General features: G+C 43.7%; 1 protein-coding gene across 1 annotated transcript in view; it reads left to right on the top strand.

Annotated features, from left to right (window-relative positions):
• Positions 1–13,801, top strand: part of LOC143338039 (semaphorin-4B-like) — a 56,573-nt gene that overhangs the window by 11,305 nt on the left and 31,467 nt on the right. Inside the window, exon 2 of the mRNA XM_076758184.1 lies at positions 13,166–13,592. Coding sequence (XP_076614299.1) covers positions 13,472–13,592 — 121 coding nt within the window. The 5' untranslated portion in view covers positions 13,166–13,471. The remainder of the gene's footprint in view (positions 1–13,165; positions 13,593–13,801) is intronic.

The following is a 13,801-nucleotide window of genomic DNA, read 5'->3' as shown; positions in this document are numbered from 1 at the left end:
ACTCCTCAGATTGCTGGTGTTTTGCCTGATTGCCGATACTAAACGAGACTTTGCATGTATTCCTGCATGTGGTCACCTCAGAGCTGCTTTCATCTTCTTTCCCTCGGGCATGTGTTTGGTGAAGGTCTCATGCACACTTTGTAAACCCCCTAAATGATCCTTTGTAAATCTGAATTTAAACAGCTTGTTGTGAAAGCAGTAGGTGGGAGGCAGCCTGATGGACTGGCCGCTCTGTTTTCTGTCTACACATGTGTGTGTAAACAGCTGCTTTTCACATTTAGCCCAGCGAAGCAACAAGCAAGAAACACCTCTGTTACACTGGCTCTGCTTTATTTTCAGCAGACTTAAGGACACATTGAGAAAAAAAAAGGCTGCTGCTGCTCAGCCCTGATTGATCACACAGGTCTGTTAACACCATGTGGAGCCTTTCGCAATTGATTCTGTCCAACTTTACACTTGCTTAATGCCACCTTGCTTGTTTTCTGTTATTCTCCTGCAAACAGCCGCCTCCTCTCATCTCTGCTGGCATTTTGTAGAAGTTGTTGTCATACCTACCATATTACTCTGCTTTTCTATGGAACACACAGTTTGACCCTGGATAAAGCATCCTTTCTTTTCCCTCTCCCAAACCACAAGTGCTTATGAAATCTGTACTTTATCCTGAACTGATGGACCAAATCTAGAGGCCACGATGTGCGTGAGAGCTGAAGCCTAGTTCAGTGTTTGGATGGTGATATGCTTTGTTGGAATCTGCCTGTAAATGACCGGTGGAGCAGTCTCTCCCCTTTGGGCCTCTGCTGCTCTTCTGCTTCTCCTAGCAGTGTGTGATTCTGTATCAGTAACACTAATAACACTGATAGTCTCTGGCTCTCTTACTGTCAACAAAGCTGCAGAAACCTTTTCTCTTGAAGCATCCCCCGCTTCCATCCTCCCTCTGTTTCTCTGAAGAACTCACACATATGCACACACAGACCTCCACCCACACAATCACACACACATTCAAACACTCAAAACAAACACGCAGACTCCACCCAACACTCCACCCACTGTAACAACTTCAGAGGAATGGTCAGCATGTGGAGAGGTTGTGGCAAAAGAGTTGGAAGGGAAGTGGAAAGCGGGGAAGGGAGACACTGTGCTGCTTTTAACCCCCAGAAGGTTAGTGATATCCCATACAGTGTCCAGAGGGACTGGAAGCATTCAGTGCAAGCTGCTGGGAACTTGTGTGTTCAGGGGTCCTGGTGCAGCCTCGCTTACAATGCTGAGATGTGGGAACACAGTCATCTCACTGGGCTGCAGCCAGACTGCACCCGGGACGGGGCAGGCCTTAAGCCAGCCGCGGTGCCTGTTCATCAGCTGAGTTGAGTTAGTGCAGATGAGTTCAGAAAGGGGCTGTTGTCCATCCCAAATGAAAGGAGCAACGTGTAAAAATGCCATGCAGGTTGTTGTTTTCTGGGAGGTTTTCCTGCAGCCTGAACACTTGGCAGTCAGTGGCGTTAGTTTGAGGAATGTGGAAGAATTCTTACGGCATTATTGCAACTTAAACTGTGAAAAGTCACACCTTGGCCTTACTCATGGGCGATAAGGTTTAATGGTTCACATTTGCATTCACTAAAACTTGGCTGCAGCCCCGTTTGCTGACTGTCTGTGCATAGCTTTGTCTTTCAGTTGCCAGGCCATTCATATTCAGTAGGACCTGCAGGGCCTGGCCAGCCTTTCTTCTGGCCCTGCAGGGGTTTAGATGTTGGGCCAAAGGAGGGCTCTGAGTCCAGGTGATGTCCCTCTGGGCCCCGGCAGATGAACCTGGAATTCATTTCCCTAATTGGACTTCTCTACCTTCCCCTGTTGCTTGATCTTTGCCCACTCTGGCATTACTTTCACAAGCAAATCTAAAAACATGTGTTCCACTTGACTCATTCCTATCAGACAGCTGTCATGCCTGGTCCTCTCTGCTCATGCAGGACTAGAGTCTGGAGCTGCTTGTCCATACATATCACTGCTCCACCGCAGAATTGCACTGGTCCTCATGGACATATTGTATGTTTGCTCAATGCTGTTAAGCAAATTTACAGAGTGTGTATACATAGAGAGTATACTGTCATTCATTAAATGTGCTTTCTGCTGTGTTTACACTGGAGATTCAACATGGCGTGTATCTTAATAGTATTTACATTCTACATTTGGTTATGAAAGGTTAATGCAATATTCTACAGTCTAATCAGTAGAGATTGAGCAGAGAAGTAAAGCTTGAGAGGACCAGAATATCAACTGTAAACTCAGATTAGGGCCATAGTGTTTCTATATTAATCCTATAGTCATTGTAGAAATGTGGGTTCACGCTCCCATGATAAGGTTGAGCAGTGTTTAACTGTGGTTTGGAGCAACCTGCAAAACCAGGTTGGTTAACACACGTAATGTTGACTATTGTTATAATTATCAGAGGTGATTATTTGTATCTCTGTGCATCTGATGACTGTTAAAGTTTGTGTCCTCTGCAAGCACATGGATGAGGCCTTCACTGAGGTGGCTGTCTTTGGATGGAAATATATTATGTAACATGTTCCTCTCAGGAGAGAAATTAATGTCTTCCCCATTTTCCTTCTCTTGTTTTCAGAGAAATGTAGAGAAAAAGATAAACTATGGCTTTGTAATGGAGAACAGACTTTCTGTGTGTCTGGAATGTTTTTCCTTGTGAATCCGCTGATAAACATATCTTATATTTCAGTTTGAGGGATATGGATACAGCTGTCGTGTTTTTACTTTGCCCCAAGATGGTCTTGAGATTCAGTTTTTTACATGGGAAAAAATAAAATAGGACCGTCTTATTTCACTATGAAAACAGAGAAAGTGCGTTCGTAGGAGGGGAAAGTTATCGGGCACCTGCAGTCACAGAAAAGGCCTTGCTTAGAAGAGATAATCAAGACATTTACTGAAGGAAATACTGCAGTTTTATTTCTATTTAAACATCATCTTAAAGCTTTTATTCTACCACAAGAAGAAATGATGTCAGCACATGCTGTAGTGCTTCATCTTTTTAAGCCTGCTTCAGTGCAACTTCTTAGGGACTGTGTAAAAATTACTAGTGAAGTGGCGTCAGAAAAGGGTTTTGTAAATTAAAGGGACAATGGTCTGACATTCTTGAGAGAGCTGTCATTTTTTTGTCACCCAAGATTCACATTTTATTTCAACTTTTACTTGCAATATAAGTAATAGTTATACATGTTACAGATTTTACAACTTTTGTGTAAAAATGTCCACTTTGCCACATTTCTTATGTTTGCCATGCATGAAAATGTAATTTCCTATTGGCCCTTAAATGTGACATCGGGAGCAGTTTGTTTGTTTCACGAAGATATTCATGTTTAAATTTGGCCACAGGATCAAATGAATTGTACCAATTTACATTGTCATTGTTTAAATATCGTGACATATTGGGGGAGGGGCTTGTTGCAGTTTCCTTTTAAATCCAAAGAACGGCTTTTGTTTATTCTATTAATTTTTTTTCAAGTGAAACATAAATTTCAGCCCCACTTTCCACCCAGATAATTTTCCTACAGTCCCTAACTCATAAAAATGAGCTGATTTTGCCCTCGACTCATAATCATAATATCAGCCATCTTTCTAATAATTTTTAATGATTTCCCAGCTTTTCTTACACAATTAAGTGCTCTAAATTAATTATGATACCATTCCTTATCTTTCCCATGTATCATCTATCATCAGCGGGATTGTTGCCAGGAGGGGCCACACTGTTGACTTATTGCTTCCTTTATTGGCGACGACTGCTCGCAAAGACAGAGGAGCCCCTGATGGTGTTCAAAGCAGAAGTGCTTCAGCTGTTCCTTTTTGAAGTCGACATGTTTGCAGAGAGTAAACAGCCCACAGCCTTGAGGTGGCGAACCAGACAAACGACTCAGACAAACTGTCATGTTTCCACTTGGGATGAGTAATGTGAACAGTTTCGTGGTCGGGGCCCGCCGTTACCATCGTCGATGTCCGTACCTGAACGCACCAAAGTGATCGCAGTGCAGGTCCGGCGAGGTGAAGCAGGGGCCAGAAACAGAATATCGTCATCTGATACGCCTTTAAATCCTATTGCCCTGCTTGTCAAATCGAGTCAAGAAATGAGTCCTCACATCGGTTTAACTGCAGGGATTAATCGTGCCCCCCCAACTTGATGTTTAAGTCATGAGATGAATAGCCCACTATGGATAGCCAAGACTTTGGATTTGATGGTGTAATTAGCAGATGAACTGTGATGCTAACACAGCGTGGTCCAGACCTCACAAAGACCTCTATTGTGTGATTACATGACTGTAAATCTTCACTCTCCTTTGTCACGCCATAGAGTTTGTCCACAGACTGGACTGACATCATCATCAACCCAGCACATGAAAGAGATGTTGTCCCGTGTTGTGGCCATTTGTAGCTTTGATAGCAACAAGTGTTCCCTGTTCATCTTAGCTAGAAAGTCACAAGGAGAGCAGAGTGAAAATGGCCCTTTTCTCTCACCGCTGACGTCTTTGGGCAGTCATTAAACTGCACTCTGTCATGTTGCAGAGCCCTCAGCGAGCGGAGCTCTGAGTCCCACTGTGTCTTTTTTTTGTGATTTTCCCACCGGAAGCAAAATGTTGAGCTGTGATGATGAGGATTTCCTGATTGGTCAGCGCACTTCATTAGTCTAAATGGGTCGTCAGATTAAAAGTGTGGTGAGCTTTCCGACCCAGAGACGCACAATAAACAAAAGGAGATTAGTATAATCTGTTTCCCACTGAGTTTGTTGTCTAATAGCAATCATTTTTAAATGCAGTAAAATGATTTGCTCATAAGTGGCTCCCACAAAAGGTTCCCGTAGTTTCTGTAACCGGGCTGTGATCAAGTGGGACTCTGGGAAATGATGCCTCCTATCACACCGCATTCTGACTGACACACACAGCTCATTATTGAAGCTTTGCAAGTTTTTCAGGAACTGATCTCCCACTGTTCCCCTGTCAGGCTTGAATAATTTGAGGCAAGGGCAACTCTGTATCAGAGGGAATAAGGTGACCCCAGCTCTCCTTTAAGCACTTATCTCCTCTGCCAGTTCTGCTTCACTCACTCGTTTGAAATGATAATTGCTCTTTCCTGCGTGGCAAAGCTGAGCAGTATGTGCACAAATGTGAAAGGGGGTTTGAATATTCCTCGGCGCCTATTGGAGCTTAGGATCACACTGAAAGTGGTGTCACGCCACGGTCTGCGCTCCCCAGCGCCGTGTGTGTATAGCATGTTGGGATCGCTGTGAGCCAAAGACGAGTCCCGTCGATATCCTAACGATAACACAGAGGGAGCTCGGCGCTGCATTTTAATGAATACCTTTGAGTCAGAGACACGGACGCGATGGGATCATGGAAACAGTGCACGTACTGTAATTAAACAATTAGCACAGGCCTGTCTGGTAGTTTAGGGTCATGCAAAGCCAATTGGGGGATAACTTGATTATAAGCAGGAAGAAAGACTCTGATTATTGTCACGCCACACCTAACCCAGGTTATCTCACTCACATTAAGACTGATACCTATGCACACCTCGATTAACTCATTATTCTTTGCTTTCATGCTACAAGGCAGGTAACAGTTTTCACTAAGGTGTAAATTCAACAAAATCCAGCACAAACAAAAGTTTGTCTACTTACATTTTTATTTCTTATTGACCTGGAAGTCACGCATCTTTCTGGACGTTGTCCCCAACCGCACTGTGAAAGTTATGTTCCTAAGAGCCATGGAAACGCCTAAATCTTAATGTTATTATTTGTGTCCAAGCAAATGAGTGATATGGGGAGTATTTAAGTATGTTTTTAGCTCAAGAGTAAAAGGTTCACTGTGTGGTTTGATGTAGATTAACGTATTCTACACAGTCTCTCACTAAAATAGCACATTTGGAGTATTGAGCAGCAGAACTTCCCATCAGTGAGCGTGTTCTAGTTTAGTAAGTACGCTTTGTGTCTGTCATGCTAAAGGGAGTCTTTGATCCATATTTATTTAGTTTGAACCATCAGTGAGTGAGTCATTTGGGGGTCATGGGAAGTGGCTGGTTTCTGACCCGAACTGCCTTCAGCTTCATAGTACGTCTGATGTCCCTGGAGTAAAGCCCTAACTTGCTATCCAGCGTTTTTCTTGTTATTTTGTCGTTTGAAAGTCACCATCATTGTGTCTTCGAATGCATCAGGGACATACCGTAGCAGGATGCATTACAGCCAGCCATCAATAGAAAGATGATTCTTTGAATAATTAATAATACAGGCAGGAAAAGTCAGTATCCTCATATTATCACTCTGTTATTGCACATGGGAATCAATAATTCAATAAAACACTGTTGGTTTCAATTCTCAGAGACTTTCTTATTACCGTCAAATGAACTCAGGAAGGCAGAAGATGTTGTCCAGGAAATAAAGGATGGGCTGTGAGTTTGAAATCTGTTAAGCAGTTTGTGAGATATCAAGCTAACAAAAATGAGAGACAGGACAGAAAAACATACATAAACACAGGAGCATGTTTCTACTTTTGATCCGTTGTCATCTGTTTTTAACAGACTCACTATCGGGGGTTGGAAAAACTCGTAGCAGCGTGTACGTTATCAGCTGCCTGCTATCATTAAGACAAACACATTTGCATGGAGGAAATGGAGAGGGACACGCTAAGTCAATAGCTCTTGATTAGCAGTCAGAGATGGGTTTCTTCCTGGCATTGGTACAAATTTGTCTCTTTCAGAGGAAGTTTGCCCTCAGGCGTCACGATCCTCAATCTTCAGTGTGCAGCTGTCCCATATTATAGACCTAAAAGTTGGAGCGTGCGTAAAGGTTTTTATTTTATCCCGGGTTAAAGTCTCTTCTGTTGTGTGCTGACACAGAGGCCTCGCTTGGTTTCAGAGCCAACAGAAGATCGTGTTACCTGCTGGCCAGAAATCATTTTGGAGAGACAATATAGGAACATTTTACTGTGTGTGTCTGTGTGTGTCTGTGTGTGTCTGTGTGCGTATGTGTGCGTATGTGTGTCATCCACACTGTGACTCAGGACAAAACTGAAAGCATGTCCTATTGATTCCTTTATGTCTGTTGACATTAAAGGAAATCTCTTTAAAATTTCTCCATTTATTTCTCTGCTCTGTAAGAATTCCCTTTAAGATCAGAGCAGTGTCCGGATGAAAAGATGTTTTTTTAAAGCCAGCGTTGTGTTCAAGTTGTCCGTAATAAAAACTACTCGAAGGCCTCCTTGAGAGGACATCCTGGAGATTTTTCTCTGATAGACACATTACTCATAAGCTGCCATACATTTAGAAGAAAGCAACGAGCCAGTTTAGCCCCAGTATGGACATACTATAGATTTCCCAGCCCCAGTTTATTTTTAAGCCAGTTGTGATTTTTTTTAAGAGTCTGGTCTCTTGGTGCTGGGAGGAGTCTACTCAGCTGAAACCCTCCTCTTCGCTCCCTCCTGTCTCATCCCCAGGTGGGCTGGATGAGAGAAAATGTGCTTCCTCATGTTCACACGAGGCACTGTGCATAGTGCAGTAGCACATAGATGGTATGAAAATAACAGCAGTTTACCTTCCACCCCTGACTGAGCAATCCTCTTACAGGATCCAGGATTCAAAACCTATAAAGTAAGTTTGCAAAGTGAGAGTACCTGATTCTGTTCTGCGTCACCCATGATTTATTCATCAAATGGACAGAGTTGTCTTTAAGAAGTAAACTTTGCTGGTACATCAAGCAAGAAAAAGCAGTAATATGTATTATATAGCATCGTGGCCTACCTGTATTATTACACTGAATCCTTTGCAGTAGAACTATTGCGCATCTGTAGCCTCTATGATGTAGATCCTGAAACTGTATGGAGAAATCCAGCCGCTGGTTTATTTGTTGCTCTCTCTCAGCAGCCTTCACTGTGGTGGCAGGAAATGAACGTATTCACACAGCAGAGATGTTTGGGTTAATCAACCGGCAGCTGACAGATAAAGCTAATCCAAAACTATTCGGTCACAAAGCACTAGTCTGAAATTGGTTATGACAAAAAAATGGCATTAATGCACCGCTTCTGTGTGACCTCCAGAGTTTGATGCAGGAAGTGTAGGTAACGCTGGCACGGTGAGGCAGACTGCTCAGTCTATAGCCGTCCTTCATCGGCCCTCTGTCGGCATGTTGCTCTGAATGCGGTGGAAAAAAAGTTAGTGAAAGAAAGTGAACTTGATTTCATGGAGCTTATTGTCCTTTCCAAAGTTGAAGTTTCCTGTTGGAGCAGCTGATAACAGCACGGCCACACCGCCAGAATAGAGACCCAGCTGTGTGTTAAGTGGAGTAACTTTCGGTACGCGTCACTGTTGCTGACGCGACCTGCTGGTAAACCTGCAGTCAGCACCTGGTTTTGTTCAGAGTTGGAGGGTACCTGTCTGTGAACCCCTGAGGACGGGACCTCTGAAGGACTGCTGTGTGTAGCCGCTGGGGGCTAACCTAGCTGAACGGAGAATACATCCAATCTCCAAATGCTAGACTGGCTGCATGTTGAACCACAATGTCTGGTTATTATACTATATTCCATTGAAGCCATACAAAAAGTAAATGGACGACGAGATCAACAAGCTCATGTTTGTTTGAAATTGGATCTGAGATAAAAGATGATGGCTTTACAGCTTGTTCTCAGCAATAACGTTCACATCTCACAGTCACTGAATAGCCAACCATTGATTCTTCTTTCTTTTTTGGAGGGGGTGGGTTACCTTCCCCCTACCATCCCCTCGGTTGAATTCAGACCCATCATGCACTGCCCACTCAGCTAAGCAGACCGCTATAAGTGAGAGTTATAATGGCACACACAGCAAGGAGTCTCTGCCTTGTCAGTCACCTACTGAGGTCTTTTCTGCCCAACATAATGGCTCCATAAATCTTTCTGAATGGTAATCTGCACCCAAGGGGCCATGTTGTTTTTAGGGTCCGACATGGACAAAAAAGTCAAGTTATTGCAGGACAAGGACAGATATTTGACCGTAGTGAAATGATTTAAGCGGTTGTTTCTTTTCTGTTTGTTGGGAGCAGTTACTGATGTGTTTTCTGTTGCAGTCTGACAAAGTCACCCTGGCAAAACCGAAAGACTGAAGTCTCAAACTTGATTGCAGGTGCACAAAAAAATGCAAATGCGTTTCTAGTTCTCTTTCACTTTGGGCTTAGATGTACTCATGATACCGTTAATGGATTGGACGGCAGCCTAATCAGACCTCATGTCGAGCTCTGCGATAGCGCTCTCATCACAGGGTCCTGCCCGGCCACTGATTATCTCCATAAGTGCCTCGGCCCGTGCCAAAGACTAAATGAGAGACAAGTCACTTTGCAGGGATGACTTATTGGAATCTGGTTGTGGAACACAAAGCCCAGTCATTCATACAAAGCTAGCCAAATTGTTAGCATTCGTGCTACCCACTGTCCGGTGAACTTGGCTTGACCTGGTCGAGTGTATCGGCCAATCTGTCTGTCACATCCTTTCTCTCTCTCAACAGATGCAGGTATTAATAGGGAGCCTCGAGGGAGGTTCGAAAGGTTAATGAATCTGTTGCCTTAAGCAATATGGCACCAGATTCACCCTTCATAGATACAAGGAGCAGCAGACCCTCTTCTAGATGAGCAGATGGGTCCTGTGGCACTGAGCATAGCGGGTTGCCTGTACTGTAACAGCTCCAGTTGAATAGAGCTCTAATCCTATAAGTCCTATAATAGTTGCTTCTAATAAGATCACTTTCTTTGGTCGAGCACTTGCTGTCAAATATGATTTAATGCTCATTAATATTTAATACTTTTTCTTCAGATCCGTGCTTTGTTGTTCTTCAGAATGGATTACGACACTACATGATTAATTTGACTAAAATGCATGTACTGGTGACACGGTATTGAAGCAACCAAAATATGCAGTAGAAAGCAGAAGAAGTGCGTCATTGCATCTGTTTAGTTGCCCTTCATGCCCTTGCTAAGCCTCTGCAGACCTGCCTGTGGGGTGTGGAGCATCACGTCTCGTCTTCCTCAGGTGCTGGACTCAGTTATGTGAACATTTCAGGCATCATGCCCCTGAGTCATCCTGTGTTTTGGATTCACAAGACACTATAAGTTTCCCCATCTGCTGCAGGCGTCTCTTCATATGGACTTAACTCAATTTATGACTGAGCTCACTATGTGTTGTTGTTGGTTGAAATACAAGAGACCACAAGGAATAATTAAATGAATTAAAGGGATGAAGTTGACTGAATTCTGACAGCTTTGATTTGGTTGATATTAGCTACCTCACACCTGGTACAAGCACCTGTCTCTCCTGCTTTCATACCTGAGATGTTTTGATACAGTAAATGCCTGATGTATCTTTGACGCTCTCTGTGAAGTTACCCATCATGCATCACCTCTTATCTGGTGACCATATATAACTTCTTTGCTAGATGACGATGTGACTGTGCATAGCAACCGGCGAAGTAATTTTGGCTGGGCATTAATAACTATTGGCCTTTGAAAGGTCAATGCAATAGTGTTGAGATATTTCTTTATGCATTGCTGCCCTACAGAATTAGCCAAAAAGTCTCTGCATTTATCAGAGTGCCAGGAAACCCTCCTAACAGCACCCCTCTCTTTTCATTAATATTTAAAAGACCTCTGGAGTTACATAAGGATATGCCCTGGGAACATGGAGACCTGGGGTGTGTGGCACACACAGGGCTGCCGTGCTTGTTGTTGCAGTCTCAACAGGCATGAAAAGGACCAGAGGAGGAGGTGGGGGATGTTACAGGATCATGAACGGATGTTTCAGCCTCCAGTGACTCAGCTAGCTTCAGTGGAGCAGCAGGAACCAAAGCAGGCTGGTAGACGGGTGACGAGTGACACAGACGTATTGTTCCACTGGTCCAGGCTCAGGGGACGGACAGAGACGGGGGTGTGACAGCGAGGCATGAGTGCAAGAGAGGAGAGAAAAAGGTTTTTTTCAGTAAAAGTAGTAGAATCTGTCCTGCCATTGCAAAGGTGAGACTGATGACCATCCTCCTACCAACAAAAATGCCGGTTATACTCAATCATTATGGAAGATGAACAGCTTGCTAGTTAACTACAATCTGTCTGCTACCAGCGCTCAACTCAACAAGCCATTCAGTCAGCAAGCTGCTAATTTTCCTGGTGCCAGTCTGTAAGTCTGAGAGCCAACTCATCCTTGGTCAGTCTTCCCACTGGCAAGCAGCGTGGAGACAGAGTTGTAAATTTCTGTTTAACCTTATAGTATCTCCAGGTTGATCAGAACTCCCCAGCTGGCCACCGTCTCTGCAGACAAGCGGGGGCCACTAGCTGACCCCCGGTTGTCTTCCACTGTTGTTGGATTTATTAGCCCCCGTAAATATTTGAACGAGGTCTTCTGGGAGTTGTTGCAGTGACGCAAGCTCTTGACCAAAGACGCCATGTGCTCTCCAGTGTTTACTTTCTAAACGCTCAGACGGAGGCAGCGCTGTCAGGCAATAAGGAGTAGAGAGTTGTGTTCTATCACAGGAACAGGGTGTGCTTTGCTCACTGACACAAGGGTCTGTACTCTTCTCAGGATATCGGTAACATCATAAGAATCAAGTAACAGTTTGCACTCCCATCAGCCCCAGCTGTAGACTTGTGAACTTGTTGTTGCCATTTCTTGTATGATCAGGTTAGCATTTCATTTAAAGGACTGCTGTGCAATAGTACAGCTTCACAGAGCTGTTAGCAGGGCTGTTTCAAAGCAGCTGTAATCACATATTAACATTGGATCAAAGTGTGTAATATGAAAAGAGTCGGCTCTTCAGCTCTGCACAGCTTATTGCAACTTTAGGTCCAGCTTTACTGTTTGCGGTCACTCGTCACTCTTATTGCGTCATTTGTGGCGACACGTTGCAGCTGTTTTCATAGAAAAAGCTCTGTGCCAAACAGCAGACAGACAATGGTCATGACTAGCTGGTGAGTTTGGACCATTTAGCAGCTTAATAGCCGGATATTTCCCTCAGGTTTTGGTGGAGCCAAAAACAGAGCGAAAAGGAGAGTGAATTTTGGACTAAGATTTGCCAATGTCATTTTGTATCAGCAGGATTCGTAACTGTTTGCTAAGAAGTTCACCACACCAACTTTAATGGTCAGTGTTGGTGTTACGAGCTTGTTTCCATCTCCCCCAAGTGGCCAAAAAATCTGCTATTGCCACTTTAAGAAGTACCAAGATGCAGTTTCCCAGTTAATCTTTTATCATAAAGCTACACAACTTATGTCCTGTGTTTGTTTAGCAAGGAGTGATGAAACAGATGGCAGAAGTGCCTATTTCAAGTGTTTTCCAAGAAAGCAGACTCTCTACTAAGTTGAAAATCTCAGCATACGTCTACAGAAGAGGCACCTTTTCTGCACACTCACACTGAAGGCAATAAAAGTCAGAGAGCAGATGTGTTCATTGCGCCTCTTTGAGGCAAATTACAGAGTTGTCTTGGGAGTCACTGTTCTTTCATTTATTTCTCCGCATAGCCACAAAATTAGAGCCAAGCTGCCATATCATCTTCTTGGGGATCTCTTACCGATTGTTGATGACAGCTTAATTAAATACAGGGCTTTAAAAAAAAAAAAGAGTCCAACATGCGTTTTATCTTGCGGAGAAACTTTGTGGGCCGCTGTGTAAATTGGACATTCACAACAATTTAAAAACCCTTTGAGCTACCGCATGGTGCGTGTGTGCTCCTGTTAGCTGGCTGGTGGTCCCAAAAGTCTGTTTAGTTGAGTTTTTCGTTGGCAGTGTGGTAAAAGAGCAACCAGTCAAAGCATAAATATTTGTTTTTTGTCATCAAGGCTTTAGCTGGAGCCATCAGTGTGCTACAGTTGAATATTAAAGTCTCAGGACAGAGAGATGAGGCGGGTGATTTTTGGGTGATGCCATTGTTTGCTGTCAAAGCTGATTAACACCTTAACTTGTGAATTCTTGCTTCGTTGTTTGCAGTAAAATCCTCACCATCCCCCAGAGTGAACCGCAGCCAAATGTATCAGTTCTTGTGCTTTTGTAGTTGTTGGTTGTAGCATCAGCAGTTGGATATGGATCTGTTATTCTAGCTTGTGTTTCATCTTTTTTTTTAAGTGTTCTTGGATCAGACATAAAGAAACAACTTCTCTCTCTTCTCTCCGCAGATCCAGAATGACTTTTACTAAATGGCCACTGGTCGGAGCTTAGTGCTAACGCATCGAAGAGCACTATGAGTAGATGACAACAAGCAGCCTTTAATCCAGACAGGATTCCTCCTCTCTGTGCTAAGAGTCTGCTGACCGTGTGTAAGGACCACTGGGAGTACAAGAATCAAGTCAAGGACGCAGCCTGCAGCGAGATGGGAGTGAGAAAATAAAGCTCTGCAGAGTCGAGAGGAGCTTAATGAATTCCAGGGAATCTTAAAACAAACTGTGCATTTGTGTATGTCTGTGTGAGAGGATCAGGCAACCATGTGGACATTAACTGCGACTGTCCACTGTCTTCTGGCTGCTGCACTGCTATTGGCGAGCTGCCTCCAATCGCTGATGGCCACTGAGGATGACGTCACGCCGCGCATCAGTTTCCCTTACAGTAAGTCAAAATAATTATTCGACGCCCTTTTGTTCAGACGAGATTAGTGTCATCTTCGCTAGAAACGTGAAATTCCAGTGTTATTACGGTTTGTCCTTTCACTAAACCCCGCCCTCAACCAGAGATTGCCCAATCACATATTGAATAATGTCATGCACATGGGACTGTACATGAACAATACTTTGTGTATAAAGAATTTGGATGATGGT

The sequence above is a fragment of the Chaetodon auriga genome, chromosome 1, assembly GCF_051107435.1.
Source record: "Chaetodon auriga isolate fChaAug3 chromosome 1, fChaAug3.hap1, whole genome shotgun sequence".
Taxonomy (NCBI): Eukaryota; Metazoa; Chordata; class Actinopteri; order Chaetodontiformes; family Chaetodontidae; genus Chaetodon; species Chaetodon auriga.
Note: the sequence above shows the minus strand (reverse complement) of the source record. Positions and strands in the feature narration are given on the sequence as shown.